Consider the following 17,299-nt stretch of genomic DNA (forward strand, 5'->3'; position numbering starts at 1 on the left):
AACTAGAATCATTGAAATGATTAAAATTGAACACTTAGTAGCAAGGATTGCCATTCAGTAATTATAGCCTTAAATTACCATGACATATAAGGGAGAGGGGGGGAGAGGTACAAATGGGATTTGAACCCACTACGCATCGATCCCAAAGCACGCTTCCGCTTCACACGGCTATCGACGCAAACCCGCCTGTGTGCGATCGCAAAGCCGATCGAATTTGTAGCTTGAAACGGGAGAAGCAAAAAACAACAAAAAATGTTCTCCACTGTCGGAATCGTAAGTGATATGGTGCCTCCTTGCGGGAAAGACACATCTGTTACGAATGGAATGTGGTGAATTGATCTACCTTGAAGCTTCTAAAGTTTAGACGCAATGTGATGAGCATCCAAACAGGAAACCAGTCAAGGCAATTGAGCTGAATTGAGATTCGAACCAACGTCCTCCTACTTACGAGCAATGTAGGAACACGATGGTCTAGCATGGAACTGTCATCATCAGCCTCTTCATAAAGCATGAAGTTAGTTATTAATTAGAAAATGGAATAGAATACTTTATTATACTTAAACAAGCATTTTAATCATACAAATCAAAATCATCACTATCACTCCCACGTGTCGACGACGACGACCTGCAGTCATCGCTGCCATCAATCTCCGATTCATATTCCTCCGAATCCGACCCGCGCTGCTTCTTCTCAAACTGCTTCATTATTCGAGCCTTGTACCGCGCGTAAGCCGTTCCAAACCGATTGACATCATTCACATTTACGCCGTCGTCATCGGCATCGCGGTACTCGTCATCGTCACCATCATCATCATCCAAATTATCGTGCACGTCGTCGTTCACCGGGTAGGCGAATCCACTGTTGCCATCCGCTCTCTCGCCATAATCTTCCTCTTCGTCGGACGAGAGCTCGCGGTCTCCCTCGAGATCCAGCTCTTCCACGGCCCGACGCATGTCGTCCTCGTCCACACTTTGGCAGTCCCCGAAAACGTCCTCGTCTTCGTCCGGATAATCATTGCGCCAGTTGTTTTCGTCGTTGGAATCTTCCGATTCTTCGCCCGCCGAATCGTCCGACCGGTCGCCCAGCCCGCGATGGCTCGAGTAGAGCGGGTCGTCGTAAATGGCAACACTGTGAAGGCAAACGAAACGCACAAGAGCAAAACAAACAAGGGAGAGAAGGTGAAGTTATTTTTAGATTTAGATGTTCTGTTTTATCGGCTATCGCGAAATTTGCTTGCACTGTGGGGAAAATGATGAGTGACCGTGGTCAAATTTTTATTGCATCCAAAAACTTTAAATAGTCATTTATTTTTTCGGCGCGAGTCGTAAATAATTGTATATTATTTGTGGAAAGAAAAATAATCGCGGGGAGCTGGGCGAGAACGCTAATAGATGTGCGCAATTGCATTTAATCGCTTCGGTATATTCTGCCCCAGGTAATGCTTGGGTAATTTCCATACTTATAAGCTATATTTCTTGTTCCGAAGAAGAGCGCTCAAGCAAAATTCCTCCTCAAGTAATTTTGACATTTGTTTAACTGACATCATGTTAGCGAAACGATGCTGTAAGATGACGTATCGTGGCCTTGTTGTTTACGATTCGGACTTGAAGAAATTTCGTTCGTTTCCTCAGAAAGTGCGATTGAAAATGAAATCCAGAATAAAATGGTATCATTCAACAATTATACAGAATATAATTTTCATATGCAACAAGCCTCGTTGGGTAAATGTATGACTCGTGCAGAAATAATCATCATTTTGCAACATGCAACATGCAACATGTCTACTGTAGTGAGATTCCAACGGAGTTGTTTTTTAAGCGTTCCAAGGGAAATGCTGATGAGAAACATTGCGCTGGGATTTTGGGGGAACTTTTAATGGTACAGTAGACGTTCGGTTGGTGCAAACTGCAATGCTTTTTAACTGCAAGTCCGGTAAGTGCAGCAAATTTGCAGTTATCGCACCGCTATCCGTCAAAACGATGCGCCAAGTTAGCCCAAATGTACAATCTAATGAATTTTGCGTTCATTTAACGTCAGTTGATGGATTGTTGACGCCTATCTGACGTTGCAGTTATCGAATTTTGTTCGCTAAGTGAAACGTAAACATGTTGCAGTTATCGAGCGTCTACTGTATTACAACGAGAACTACACGCAAAAAAATGTTGTGGTAAAAAATACCATTTCAGGGGGTTAAGTTGAGCGCAATGCGCCTACAATTTTCAGCTGACAATATTATGATATTAATGCAACAACGAATGCAGTTATTTTTACCATGTCGTGCTTCTCCGTATTTTTACTATGTTTGTAGTATTTTCAGATCCCAAATTTTAACCATGCGCGTAGTCAGATCAACCAGATTATTTTACGAGGTTTTAGCCGTAGTAAATTTTACCATGCTTGCAGTTAGCTCCGCTTATCCTTTGGTTCAGTTCTTTTTTTTGTTAAAATATAAATCAAATAGTACATTTGTCATGCATAGTTTATTTACTTAATTTTTCGCGAGTATTTATGTCAGCTTTCAGACGTTGTAATAAATTACTAATCACTCATAGAAACGTAACCTTCAAATTCTGGCTATTCCCCGTCGAAGCTTGATCGTACCGCCGGATGCCTCTGTATGGCGCCTCTTATCCATTTTAGACGATTAAAAAGAAGTATATATTTAAAACAATCTTCTGTTTAAGGGTTCTGTAATGGAAATTTTTACTATTATCATTATTTATAATGATGTATAACATGTTTTACCTACTCACCTTGGTTGCGAATAGAAACCAGAAAAGTCTATGATGAAATTCATTCCACGATCCTCAACTGCGAGGGAAATGAAAACAGTTTTCAGAGTAATTTCCTCATAAAAGAATTTATATTTACTCACCTTTACGTCTGCGTCCACTATTCCACCTTTTGCTTCCCACTTTTTAAGAAATATTCATTAGGTTGTGTTTAAATTAATCAATATAATTGAAAACAGTGCGCGCAAACGAATTCGACTGCACTTATTTGTGTACAAAATGGCCAAACGTCAATCCTCGACAAATAGCACAGAAAATTACCATTTTTGTGGTAAATTTTGAGCGAAAAAATTGTCAGCTGAAAAACGTCGGTACAATACGCTTGAGTTGACCAGAAACATGGTAGAAAAAGTACGTCATGGTAGCAACGCTTAATGCTTACTACGCGCATAGTTAATTTTACTACAAAAGTAGTACTTTTGATACCTAAAGTGCATAGTATTTTTAACTACAAAACGTAGTCATCACCACTTCGAAGTTTTCATATGAGGCATAGTATTTCTCACAACAAATCGGTTAAATGAACCTTACTGTCTGTTATTAATAACATAATTGGTCATGGTAAATTTGAACACAGTTTTGTGTTCACGTATACCATACAATTTTTTTCTGTGTATGGTTAAATACTGATTATAAATTTTGCGCTATTTGAGTTCGGACTACGGCGAGAAGAATTCTGACGGTTACCTTGTGAACGTCTAGAGGATATACTGGGACAAAGCTTCACGGGAAATTTATTGGGAATTTGATGAAGATCTACGGAGGATTTTTTGTTGTAAATCTTTTGGCATTCCGTACGAAGGGTTTCCTTTGGGGTTTCGCAGAAAGTCCTCTTGAAAGTCTTACAGGTGTTTCACCGGAAAATCCACCAGGAGTGGGCCGGGAATTATCATAAAATGTGTTTGAGATTTTCATTAAAAGTTCTACAAAAAATCGCTCTATGTTTTTTTGCAGGGTTTAAGATTTCTAGGATTTCCTTCAGGGTTTTCTCCAGAGGTGTTTTCTAAGATTCTAAGATTCGAACCATTCTCCAATGATTTCAACCGGGATTTCTCAAGTATCTGAGGTTCACTCAGATATTTATTCGGGGATTCTCTCAGGAACTCCTTCCGGGATCATTACAAAAGTTCCTTCAATGATTTCTACAGGAATTCATTCTAATATTCGTGATTGAGTTCTTCCAGGAGTTCTCTCTAAGATAGAATTTTATGGGATTCCTCTAGTTTTTCTCTGGGCGTTTCGTATGTGAATCCTCAGGGAATTCTTTTTTGGAATTTCCCCAGTAAGTGTTTATTGGATTTATCTGGGAAATTCTTTCTCCAGCAACTTCTTTCGGGATTTCTCCAGGAACTCCTTAGGTATCTACTGCCGTGAATCGCATATCTGTCCCATTTGCATATGAAATCCAGCAAAGATGAGACTGATATGTGATTCACGGCAGTCTAGGTATCTAGGAGTAACTTTATGGGTTTCTCTCATAGTTCCTTCTGGTATGTCTCCAGGATTATCTTCTAAAATTACACCAGGAGTAGCATCAGGGACCTCTTCAGAAATTTCACCCGGGGTATCTACAAGGAATTTTTCAAAAGTTCTTTCCAGAATTTTTCAGGACTTCCAAACTCCTGGAAAATAAGTCAAGGTTCATCCAGGAGCTCCTTCTAAGATTTGTCCAATAATTCATCAGGGACCGAGATATCCTTCCGGGGTTCCTCCAAGAACTTCTTCTGGGATTCCTGCTGGATTTCCTGCTGGAATTCGTGCAGTTTACATAGGTATTCTGAAATTTATGCTGGAAGTTTCTTATTTTTTTCTCATGGAAATACTCCAGAAGTTTTGTTTTATTCTTAATGGAAGTACTCCAAGACTTGCTCTTGAGTTCCTTATAAATTCCTCCAACAATTTCTTAAGGAATACCTCCCGCAGTTTTTGGAGGGAATTTCTACACGAGCGATTTCTGAGATTTACTCAATAGTTTCTTCGGGAAACCAGAGTGATCCAGGCAGTCTTGTTAGCGATTACAGTCATTGACACCTTTTCGTCGAAATTTAGCTTCCTTTGTCTCCAACATTCGCAACACAAGCGATCAAACTACCGCAGGAAACAAAAATGTCAAATGAATGCACTTGACCACGATAGCGTCTTCGGGAGACGGTTCGGGTTTTGTTATGCTTGTTTTTTCCATAATGAGAGCTTGTTTGGCCATATGTGTGTTTCGTATTCGATTAAGCAAGCAAAAACAAACTTATATTAACAGTCATAATCGAAATCGGCTGAAATCTATGCGAAAAGCTAGAATTAGACAAATGTCATCGTGTCAGACGACGTTGATTTGATTGTTTTTATGTTTATTGATCTTCGTTCTACCGCTCGTGCACACAAAGTAAGAAGTGACGGTAGCGCACGAATGTAGCAAAGCAGGCTAACAGACGACCGCGGCAACAAAACGAAGATACTGAAAAATGTCGAATGTTTACAAGCCTCCAGAGCTACCCAGAGAAATTCTGAGCAACACTTTGATAACAGAGTTACTCTCGCTGTATCTGTCTTGCCCCAAGGTTTCTTCCTAGAAAAAAAAATCTGAAGACATTCCAAAAGGTTCTGGAGAAATCTTAAAAGAAACTCGTGAAGGAATCCCTGAAAGAACTTCTAGAATAATTTCATAGGAATCTTCGGCTGGAATCTTGGAAGGAATTTATAGAGAAGGAATCTCTGGAGGAATCTGGAGAACTCCTAGAATATTATCTGGGGAACTCCCGCAGGTATCTTAGAAAGGACTCCTGGAGCAATCCTGAATAATTTCTGAGATCACGGAAGGAATTCCTGGAGGAATTCCAAGCAGAGATTCTGAGGGGAACTCAGAGCTATTCTCGTAAGGATCTCGGAACGAATAAATGGTAGATGACTGTTTTTTTCACCAGGAATAGTGCGTATTAATACCATACAAATTTCATCAAAATCGGTTGAATATTGGTGGAAATATCGTTTAAACAAAAATCTTGCCTTTTGAGAAGTTTGGGCAAACGAGCGATTTAAGAAATAGTGTATGTGTCAATAATGTCACGCTCCCATATCCATGCTATTCAAAAACAAGCGATTACGGCACCGATTGATTCCATTCTTTTTGTTTTCATGGTGCTCACTTCTAACAAAAATTAGAAAAAATAAGAAACAAAACAAACAGTGCATCAATCCTTTGTTTTTCATAGGATGAAAATGGGAGCCACATGCTTAATAAGGGAACCAGTTCATTATCGGACAGCTCATGATGTCTTGATCAACTTTGACGAAGACTCCGCACTTAACTTACGTACTATCGGAGTCTCTGACCTTCTAAAAAACTTTACTAAAGAAAAGACACTAGTCTTTCAACATGCCTCATTTCCCCACGGTAATCGCAAGTTACTGATCTATATATAGACCAGTGGGCGTTCGAGGCATCTGATCTCTAACTTTATCGCTGGGCATAAATTTCAGTTAGGCATAGGTCGAGGAAATATTCGCCATTGCTCTGTTGCTATTAAAGCCCAGTTTAGTGTAAAAAGGAATCGCTCAATAAATTTTTTGGCCGATTCCTGGTAGAAACTTTCTACAGAGACTGCCATTTGAATTGTCATTCCTTCGCAACTGCGTACTACGATCGCAGAAAAACGGTTTCTTTGGCGATTCAGGCAAGGAATTTCGCATGCATCAAGATATGCCGAAAAATTACTTCTGAACTGCAAATAGCCCTTAAGATGGTACCTAATCTCAGATTCTACTTCATATTTTGCAACAAAAACCTATCTTGCTAATTATTTTTTAGTATCTTCAGTGCGATAGAACTCGAGATTACCATCTTCAAAATCGCGAGGCAAATTGTTAGAAACAGAGGGAAGATAGGAAAAATAACACGGCATCCTGTTTCACCTTAAGTATGTGTGGTTTGATGGTTATCCACTTATCCGCGAGCGGTAATGGCGGTGGCGGGCTTGTCCAACCGGTTCGGTTTTTGACGTTTCATGGGGGAAAGTCAAAACAGTTTCATTCTCCTCCTCACCCCTTCACCCACCGTTTGATGGCGCCAACCGATTGCGATCCCCACGAAACGTCAAAATTCGAATCGGTTTTTTATGCCCGCCGCCGCCATTATCGCTCGCGGATAAGTGGATACCCACGGCTAGTAATTCAATACCAGCAAAAAATGTTACAAATATGCAGTCCATTAAAATTACTATCAGTTCAGTTAACCGTGCAAAGCATTATACTTGAATAAAAAATACAGTTTTACCACTTTTGAGATGAGGTTTCCCATTGTGTTCCCACTGCGGTTCGTTAGATCTTGGAATCGATAGGTCTCCAGTTCAAATCCCGCTGAATCCAAAATACATTTTTTATATAAATGGTTTTTAGATTTTGCTACATCGGACTGGTTAAATTTAGTCCGGAACAGATCTCGTAAAATTGAACATACTTTCAAATAAAGAAAAAATAATTCAATACTTGACCTCCAATGGACAAAAGCGTCGTGCTCAATTTTCTCAATTTCTCTATGATTTATAAAAATAAAATACACAACCTATTTAGAATTTTATCAGCAAATACTTTTCATCATCGAAGAAAAGCATTGAATTATTTGTTCTCTATATTTATATCATAAATGCACGGTATCCATAGTCAAAACAGACACCTTCGAGATACAGCTACGTAATTTTGCTGAACTAATAACTAGTGTAGAAAGTAAAGTATACGCTAATGTACAGAGAAACTAACATCTAAGAAAAATCTCAAGTTTGATGAATACGAAACTTATGCCTAAATTCAAATAGACCGAGTCGATCGTCCCACTGTGCGCACTTTCAAATGTACGAGAAAAATGTGTAGAACAAGTCTTCAACCAGCACCAACCTGATGTCGTCCAGATTGTCCGGTATGTACGGGATGTGCAACTGCTGTTGGGCTTCGTCCGCAACGTACAGATCGTACACGTAGTCCTGTTCCGCCGCTGGCACATCCTCCGGTCGCTTCTGCTCCACACCATTCGTCGAACTGCTTTCCTCGGCGGCATTTTTCGAAGGTCCTGCAACCGCTGCCGCAGCAACGATGTCCCTCTCCACGTCCACGATGGTCGCCCCCTCGACTCCGTCCACCTCGCCGAGTGATCGGGTGCAGTTGACGATCCGGAAGCGGCTGTTTTGTGCCTTTTGCCGCGAGGCCTCTCGATTCCGGACGGCATTTTTCGGTCGATGCACCCGGGAAATGGCCTCCTTGGCTTCGTCCTTCGAGAGCCGAAGGTGCGAGGAGATGTTATCCGACTGGAAGGAGAATAATGTGACGAATGTCTTCCAAACGTGTAAGCGGCCACTTACCTTTGTAAATGTTCCGGCGAATTTCAAAACTGTCGAAGTTTCTCCGGTGGGTTCCGGATCAGCAGCATTTCGATTGGGGTCCGGCAACTCAGTCCGCTGTCGCTTACAGTTCAACACAAAAGCATCCAGCGGGTCTTCGTCCACTCGCCTCTTCAGTCGGATTACAGCTGCCATGATTCTAACGATAACAGTCTAGTTCCAGGAATCTCGGTCTTTTGTTTATACGAATGAGGTTAGATCACATCCAAGACCATGGGGTGCGTCAGTAGATTGGGACGATCCAGAACCACCGACGAAACACTTTTGGGATTGTATAGTCTATACACTTTGTAGTCTTCCTAACTTTATTTTATTGAATTTATCCAACTTTAAACTTAAATTTTACCGAGCAAAGCTGATAAAAATCCCTTTGCTGCTCAGCACAACAAACCTGCTCACTGATTTTTTGTTTTGTTTCGCGCGATTTTGACATTTTCTAATCTTGTATAATTTTTTACACGCTAAATTTAATTCAAAGAGACAGAGGAAACCCTAGTTTGAAATATTTCAATGCATCTGCCAGACAGGGCGGCAGTGTTCACTTCCTTTTATAGTTCGACTTTGACGACCAACACCCCACCGCTGTTTGACAGCTGAGAGGAAATTTCAATCGCGCACCGCACGAGGTAAACACTCATTGCTCTGAAGGCGGCCAATGAAGCTACATGCCGAGGCTTTGAATTTGTAAAGTTTACCTATAAAAATCCTCAATTTTTCATTCTCATCAAGAAACGTTTACAATCACTGCATCAAAATGGTAAGTATAAAACGATTGCGGTGAAAAATCTGGTAGAACGACGAAATTCTCATAAAAACAAACGTTCTCAAAATGTGTAAACATAACCTCACTAAAACATGCTCCATATTTCCCCTTACAGACTGAGGAAGTCAACCCAAAGGCCTACCCGCTAGCGGACCAGGCACTGACCTCCAAAATCATGACCCTGATCCAGCAAGCCGTCAACTACAAGCAGCTGCGCCGTGGTGCCAACGAGGCCACCAAAACGCTGAACCGTGGCCTGTCGGAGTTCATCGTGATGGCCGCCGATGCCGAACCGCTGGAGATCATTCTGCATCTGCCACTGTTGTGCGAGGACAAGAACGTCCCGTACGTGTTCGTGCGTTCGAAGCAGGCGCTCGGACGAGCCTGTGGGGTGTCCCGGCCCATTGTGGCCTGCTCGGTCACGATCAACGAGGGCTCGCAGCTGAAGTCGCAGATCGTCACCATTCAGCAGGAGATCGAACGCTTGCTGGTCTAAGGTCGCATCTCTCACCACAATGATCTACCTACGACTAAAGTGTACAAATATTTTAATATTAGCATTTTCAACGGAACGCGAGAATGGTAATAGGATACCTAATAGATTTTTATTTTCAAAAATCTAATAAATGATTGTGAAAGCAATGTGCAGGTTCTTGATAAATGCATATCACATTTTTGCTCTAGAGTAGGTGCGTTAATTTGAGATATTAGGGGATCTACCTGGAAAAAGAACCTGGAATTGTCATATAATTCTTAGTCTTCAGGAAAAGTAGTGTTGATACTTCAATGTTCATGTTGTAGGTTTTGTCGTTCCTTTCAAAATAGTTTTGAGCATCGCTACAAGTTTGTCGAATATCATGTTCTGATATTTAGCTTCTTTTTTATAGAAACTACTGATCAGATACCTAAGAGGTGGTTCCTCGGGTTGTGTGGGTTTCGAACCACTTAAAACTCATTCTCTCTTCCTTAGCCTCGCGATACGCATGAGTATTGGTAAAGCGTTTCACCAGTTGCTTGGGTCCTCCAGGAGTCCTGGCTAGTACTGTAAACTGCCCGTTGGACTCAACATCGCGGATGGAAAAGGGGGGGGGGGGGCAACTCAAGTTGCTGTTGGTCGGCCCGCCATTATCTCTGTACCTTGCTCAAGTACGATTCGAACCGTGAAAGTAACGGAATCCTACTTGTCCGCCCCGGTACACAACACATCCTTTCAACAATGTTGTCAGGAGTGATATCTCCCGCATACTCGACCTTAGCTCCACGAAGCGTGGGCATTCAAACTTCTCAAATCAAACCAGATATTTGTTCAGAAATTTCGCTAGGTATTCGTTTGGAGAATCTATTGGAGATACCTTTACAAAATTTTTTCAAAAAATCTTCATACATTTTCTGAAAAACTTTCTTCAAAATAATCGAACAAATTTCCGTCCGATATTCGGCCAAAAATTCCCTCATAGTTTCCACGGATTCTTTCAAAAAATTTTCCATAGATTCATTCGGAAATTTTCTTCAGGAATCTGTTTAGAAAATCCTTTTATTCTACAACGAATTCTTTCAAAGCATCTGCAACTGCATTATTTACTTATGAAATTCCTCCTTTTTCAAAAAAAAAAAAAATGTCAATTTAAACAGAAATTCTTCCAGTGATTCTTTCAAAAAATCGTTCAAAGATTCCCTTAGAAGTTTCTTTAGACATTGATTAAGAAATTTCTCCAGAGATTTCTTTAATAAAACTCTCAGCAATGCCTTCAGAAATTATTCCAGAGTTCCACAGATAATATCTCAAAAGTTCCTTCAAAAATTTGTACCGGGGTTACTTTGGAAATTCTTCCAAGGATTTCACCAGAAATCTCTACAGAAACTTCCAATTTCTAGAATTTCTACAAATCTAGAAATTCCTCCAGGGGTTTCTCCAAAAAAAAATCCCTCAAAGATCTACCCCTATTTTTTTGAGACTTTTCTAGATGTTTTCTTTTGAGCATTCTCTTTCTCTCAAACGATCTTCCAAGGATTTATTTCAAAATAATCTCCTAAGATTTTTTTTTATTGAAAATCTTATTTTCTGTCAGAACAACTTCCTGGGATATCTTTAGAAATTCCTCCAGGGACTCATTTAAAATAAAACAAATGTGAGATCCATTCGGGAATTTTCTGCAAGTATTCCTATAGAAACTGCCCTAGGAAATCCTTCTCATTTTTTTCGAGGGATTCTTTCAGAGAATCTTCCTTATTGGTTTTATTATAAATTCGACTAATAAATTCTTCAGAAATATCTCCAGATTTTCCTCCGGAGATTTCTTTACAAATTTCTCCAAGGATTACTTTGAAAAAACTTCCACAGCTTTTTCGATTATTCTTTCATGGACCCTTGCTATAATCCATCCTAGGATTCATTTAAATCCTAAATCATTTAAAAATCTTTCTTGTGCCCCGGAAAAAAACTCCCAGGAGTTGTTAAAGAAATTCTTTTAGGGACTTCTTTGGAAAATCCTCGTAGATTTACTTAAAAAAATCCGTCCAGGAAATCCTAAAAAAGTTCAGTCAGAAATTCTTTCACGCAAAATCTTCTAGGGATTCCTTCAGATTTGAAAATGTCCTCCAGACATTTCTCCAAGAACTGATTAAGAAAGTCTTGCGCGGATAGCTTCCAAAAATGTTGGAATCCTTATGAAAATACTTCAAGAGTTCCTGTTAAAAATTCTTGCATAGATTGTTAGATGTTCCAGAAATTCATCTACGAATCTCTTTAAGTTTTTTTTTCATAAAGATTCCTCCAGAAATTTTTCAAAGCATTCATCTAGAAAACCTTCCATGAACGTTCTCAAAATACACACATGTTTGTGCTGATTCTGCGAATGGAGTGACGTGACAAAAGTCGGAGTCGTAAATTGAGGTGAGAAATCTCGACTCGAATGAAGTGACACGCAGTGTAAAACACAATTTGGCTCATTCAACGTATTTTTCCTTAAAACTAGAATACAATAGCTTTCAAACTAAAAATCGGTTAACCGGTTCAAAAGTTATGATTTTTTGAAAAATTTTAGTTTTAAAAAACTTTGATTATTAGGACCACCTTATCTGAAAATCGGTCACCCTAATGACGAAATAAAAAATACGGGTTTAATAGAGGCTTGCATCAAAAACATAACCTCATCGAATTCCCATACGATTTGTAAACATTGCCCTCAAATTTTTTTTGAGGGCAAGGACGGCTTTATGGACCGACGCCGAAGGAAAGAAAGAGAAGGAGACAGTGATGACGTCAGCGTGCAAGCGCTTATTATTTTCGATGAACTACAAACCCACCAAGTTTCATGATAATCGGAGTTGCATTCATTGTCGTAGCTGGGGGGGGGGGGGGGGGTTCCAGGGGTGCCCGGCACCCCCTAGAACAAATTTGGCACACCCTTGATTTTTTTTCTTGAAAGTCACCTAAAATTTAAAACTTCACACAATAATTCCTATATTTATCAATGGCACATTTGAACAATACTTAGCACACTCGGAATTACTTATATACCTGGTGTACGTTTTGGCATTTTGGATATGGGTAAGAACAATCAACATACTTCAACATGGATTCCTCCAGAAGTACCTCTATCTATTCATACAGCGATTTCTCTAGGTTTCCTTTATGGATTCCTTCCTATATTTCATCAATAAACTTTCCTTAGGATTTTCCAGGCAGTCCTAAAGCGGTTGTACATGTACATACTAGAAAATTCTGCAAAGATTGATCCAGCAATTTCACCTTGGATTTTTTTTTTTTTGAAATTTTTACTATGATACTTCTCTCTTATGGTTGTTTTGATCACCGTTTACGTTATCCTTTTCTATTACGATTGGTGTTTTCGGTGACGTCACCGGTTGCGTCACCGAAAAACACCAATCGTAATAGAAAAGGATATGATACTTCTCAATATTCTTCTATGGGTTTCTCTAAAAATCCAGGACTTTCTCCAGAGTTTCTTCCAGAAATTCCACAGGGGATTTCTCCAAGAACTTCCTCCATGAATTTCAGCTGGAATTCTTCAAGCAATTCTGATCAGGACTCCTTCAGACATACCTCTAGGGATTTCTCCCGGCATACATACTTGCTGTAATACTTTCGGGAAATGTTCCGGAGATTCCTCCAGAAATTCCTCCTGCGATTCCATCAGGAATTCCTCCAGTATTCTTCCACCGATTCTTTCTAGCAGAATTGTAAGTATCTCCAGACATGTATTAGAGGAACTTCTCTTAGGATACCCCCGACATTCCTCATTCTAGGGTTTCTCTAGAAATTTCTTCTATGATACCTCCCGGAATGCTAGGAATTCTTCCAGATATTACAGCTGGGATTCCTCAAGCAATTCCTGCGGTTCTTCCAGTCATTCATCTTCCAGAAATTATGTCTGTGGTACTTCTGAAATTATGCTACGGATTATTCTAGAGCTTTGTCCTGTTTTTTTGCTGAGATCTTTCCAGGCAATCTTCCTGGAATTCTTCCAGAAGTTCCTTTGGTTGTTCTACCAGGGATTTCTCCAAGGATTTTCCAGGCAGTCCTAATGGGGTTGTAGGGTGGGGCGGGGCAAGATGGGTCACCTAAGGATGGATCACCATAACTTTGTAAATACAAATCGTATTGGTTTGTATTCGTCCGCTACTCTTTAATACACTAGTTAGCTATGCTAAAAGTCGATAAAAAGTTCATTAAATACAAAATATGATGTTAAACAAGCAGTTTTAAAAAGTGATCGATTTTGCGCCGTGAAAAAAGGGCGGGGCAAGATGGGTCACCTTTTAAGTAATTCACATTTTCTCAACGAAAAACGTCAAAATATAAGATTTGTTCCGCATTCATATATGCTCCATATCCATAATGAGTAAACAAGAGCTGCTAGTAAACATTTTATAAATTTATTTGGAATGTAAAAAACTTTACGATTTGAGTGGTCCTATAAGGCGACTTGAAAATCGATGTTTTTACTAAAAAAATATCATAATTTTATGTAATAATTTTGAGCGTTCATTCCGCTTGATTGAAGTCATTTATGAGATAGTCTTGTAATAAAAAATAAATAACTTTTGAATGCTCCAAAAATACGTTCAAAATCGAAGGTGACCCATCTTGCCCCGCGACCGTTTATATGGAGATTATATGGAATGTATCGCATAAGAAAAACGGCTAAAAACCATTTTATTTTTTATTCCCAATGAGAGTGAATAATTTTTCAATCAATGCCCCAAACTTTTGTATATTCATGCTGGTCATCTAACAAAATTATTACCATAATCAAAACATGAGTAATGCGCCCGGAAATGGCACTGACCCATCTTGCCCCGCGACCCATCTTGCCCCGCCCTACCCTACATACTAGAAATTTCTGCAAAGATTGATCCAGCAATTTCTCCTTGGATTTTTTTTTTTTAATTTTTACTATGATACTTCTCGGTATTCTTCTATGGGTTCCTCTAAAAATTTCTATTGGGGTTCCTTCAGGAATTCCTGGTGAGTTTATTCAAGACAATCTTCCTGGGATCCGTTCAGAAGTTCCACCGGAGATTCTACCAGGAATTCCTCCAGAGATTTTATCCAAAGATTCCTCCAGAAATTTCTCATGGAATTCTTGCATAAACTCCTTTTGATCTGCTTCCAAGAATACCTCAAACAACTCCTCCTACGGTTCTTCCAGCAATTCCTACAGAAATTCATACTATGATACGTTCAAAAATTCTCCTATTGATTCCTATACCAATTTATCCTAGAATTATCTGGAATTCTTCCGGGAAATCTTTCTGAGATTTCTTCAGAAATTCCTGCTGCGATTTCTTCAGGGCGTTCTCTGTAGATTCTTCCAGAATTCCTCTACCGGTTCTTGCAGGGACTTCTCCAGGTATTCCAAAGATTTTTTCTTCGGATTCCCACAGGCATTACTGGTGGGGTTTCTCTAGAAATTATTGTATAGCTTCCTGAAGCAATCCCTCCTAGGATTTCAGCTGAGATTTCTACCATCCCTCTAAGAATACCTCTCCTGGGATTTTTCCTGTGATTTCTGTTGAATCAACACCCTTCGTAATCGAGACTACCTGTATGTTGTATAGATGTACCATGGCCGCAAATACGATATCGATGTTATTGTTTATAAGTGTACCAAGTAACCACGGTGTTGAAGCCTTATTGCATGCAGATATACGGTGTACTTAGAGCAATCATTACTTTTCATGCAGACTTAAAGTTGATTTAAAGTGGAAATGGGCAATTATGCGACTGCTTCAAGATTATACCAGTATAATCCTAATTTGATTCTATAATTGCCCACTTCCACTTTAAATCAACCTTAAGTTTGCATGTAAAGTAATGATTGCACTAAATACACCGTATATCTGCATGTAATAAGGCTTCAGCACTGTGATTACTTGAGGGTACAGCTCTTCCATCGCTTCGCGATCTCGTTTTTCCTGCTAGCGCTTCTTCATCCGGAAGACTGAGTTCTGCCTGTTCCGCGCCTGTCTGTAACGTGCCTCATTCGCTCTAGTACGGTGTTGCAGCATTCTCGCCCATGCTGCATTCTTCTTGTTTTTCAACTGTTCACATTCGCCATCGTACCAGTCGTTTCTGTGGTTCTATGGCGGATCGGATGTCCCTCCAGCCATCTTCAAGTGTAGCTGCGCCAAGCTGCTCTTCCGTTGGTAGGGCCACTGCTAACTGCTGCGCGTAGTCTTGAGCCACTTCTACGTTACGCAGCTGCTCGATGTTAGGCCGCGGCGTTCGACTTCGACGCGTGGTGATAACTGTCGAAAGTTTTGAGCGCATGCATACACACGGAGAAACAAAAGTACCCAAAAGTGAGTTCAATCCACCCAACTTCGAGGTTGCATGCGGGAAGCCAATTTTGAGTTGATGTTGTGGTAGGTAGTTTGCATTTAGGCGTATTCGGCCAAAGTACCCAAAGCACAGACAAACAGACACATTACTTAGAAGAAAATTGCTTCAAAAACATTGTTTGGCATCTCACTAGCACCCTCTATAATGCTCAATCCGAAGCATTCATTCGCAGGTGTTGTTTCCCTCGGCTCGATGTAACAATTTTGCAGGTGACGACTCCCCCGAGGCGTCATCCATTCATAAAACATGAATGGAGGTTCATGATTGAGTCATTTTATGTAAACATTGATCGGCGTCGCGTTCATTTCTCTCCGAAATTGAGAGGTGATGGTGGCACAGCAGCGCCACCATGACACTTGCGAGCACAGTCCGAACCACACTATATTTTCAAAATGACCGTTAAATCGTGCGATGATTTCGATTTGAGTAGTATGTCTGTTTGTCTGTGCCCAAAGTCGAAGTTTTTTTTACTCAACTGTCAGTTAAATTTACTCAACTTTAGGTTCTATGTCACTTACTCAATTTTGGCTTCCCGCATCGAACTCTCAAAGTTGGGTTGTTTTGCTATTCACTCTTTGACAACAACAAAGAGAGCGAATGAAAGAGGATGCAAAAAAGAACTCAAAAGTGAGTTTAAAAATACTCAAATTAGGGTTTTCTTGTTTTTCAGTGCAGAGACTAAGTAGTGATCCGAATCCATATTCGCACTGTGGTATGTGCGGACATTGGTTATATCCGAGAAGAATTTACCGTCGATTAGAACGTGGTCGATTTGGTTTTCTGTTTGATGGTCGGGTGATCTCCAGGTGGCTTTGTGGATATCTTTGCGGGGGATAAAGGTGCTTCGGACTACCATACCACGGGAGGCTTCAAAGTTTACGCATCGCTAGCCGTTATCATTCGATACGAGGTGCAGGCTGTTTCGCCCGTTTACCGGTCTGTACATTTCCTCCCTTCCTACCTGCGCGTTCATGTCGCTGACAACGATTTTCACGTCACGCGGCGAGCAACCATCGTATGTTTGCTCTAACTGCGCGTAGAACGCTTCTTTCTCGTCATCGGGTCTCCCTTCGTGTGGGCAGTGGACGTTGATGATGCTGTAGTTGAAGAAACGGCCCTTAACTCTTAAAATACACATCCTTGCGTTGATCGGCAAAAAGACATAGAAGCAGCCATCGAATCGACATAAAACTACAGAAGGCCATTAGTGCTTCGGAAAAACCGGTGAAAAGTGTGTCCTTGCAAAAGTGCCGAAAAGTAGTACTTTTCGGCACCTTTAACCTTAAAAGGGATACTTGGAGTCCATTGGACCCCAGGCGCCTTTCAGAGCTCGTCTTTGATCGAACACACTCAGCGAGGTGACGAAACTGAGGCCATGAAGGTATCCCTTTTAGGGTTAAAGGTTCGTCATCGCGATAGCTGTGGACAAGAGTGCTGCTGGATTCAGTAAGTATTTGGTCTAGTCCCACCGCGAAAGAAACACCACACCAA

At 40.4% G+C, this 17,299-nt stretch overlaps 2 protein-coding genes and 1 long non-coding RNA gene across 3 annotated transcripts; 1 reads left to right on the forward strand and 2 right to left on the reverse strand.

Moving 5' to 3' along the window:
- Positions 1-249: 249 nt before the first annotated feature.
- Positions 250-8,608, reverse strand: LOC109429943 (probable RNA polymerase II nuclear localization protein SLC7A6OS). Its single transcript, XM_019705940.3, has 3 exons — positions 8,139-8,608; positions 7,678-8,084; positions 250-1,129 (listed from the first exon to the last, which is right to left on the reverse strand). Exons 1-3 carry the CDS (start codon positions 8,310-8,312, stop codon positions 571-573), a joined length of 1,140 nt encoding a protein of 379 aa, XP_019561485.3. The 5' UTR covers positions 8,313-8,608; the 3' UTR covers positions 250-570.
- Positions 2,463-3,403, reverse strand: LOC109398095 (uncharacterized). Its single transcript, XR_009997271.1, has 2 exons — positions 2,755-3,403; positions 2,463-2,689 (listed from the first exon to the last, which is right to left on the reverse strand). It is a non-coding gene; the product is annotated as an uncharacterized LOC109398095 (long non-coding RNA).
- Positions 8,609-8,774: 166 nt separating the features above from the next.
- On the forward strand, positions 8,775-9,582 carry LOC109429944 (NHP2-like protein 1 homolog). The gene is made up of 2 exons (XM_019705941.3): positions 8,775-8,934; positions 9,056-9,582. The coding sequence occupies exons 1-2, from the start codon at positions 8,932-8,934 to the stop codon at positions 9,434-9,436; spliced, it is 384 nt and encodes a 127-aa protein (XP_019561486.1). The 5' UTR covers positions 8,775-8,931; the 3' UTR covers positions 9,437-9,582.
- The last annotated feature ends 7,717 nt before the right edge of the window (positions 9,583-17,299 follow it).

This window comes from Aedes albopictus, chromosome 2 (assembly GCF_035046485.1).
Source record: "Aedes albopictus strain Foshan chromosome 2, AalbF5, whole genome shotgun sequence".
NCBI lineage: Eukaryota > Metazoa > Arthropoda > Insecta > Diptera > Culicidae > Aedes > Aedes albopictus.

Coding starts and splice junctions, on each gene's coding strand:
- LOC109429943 (XM_019705940.3), bottom strand. CDS start 8,312: ATGGCAGCTGTAATCCGACTGAAGAGGCGAGTGGACGAAGACCCGCTG. Junction 8,085..8,138: donor TCGCCGGAACATTTACAAAG/GTAAGTGGCCGC, acceptor TTCTCCTTCCAG/TCGGATAACATCTCCTCGCA. Junction 1,130..7,677: donor GACAATCTGGACGACATCAG/GTTGGTGCTGGT, acceptor TTGCCTTCACAG/TGTTGCCATTTACGACGACC.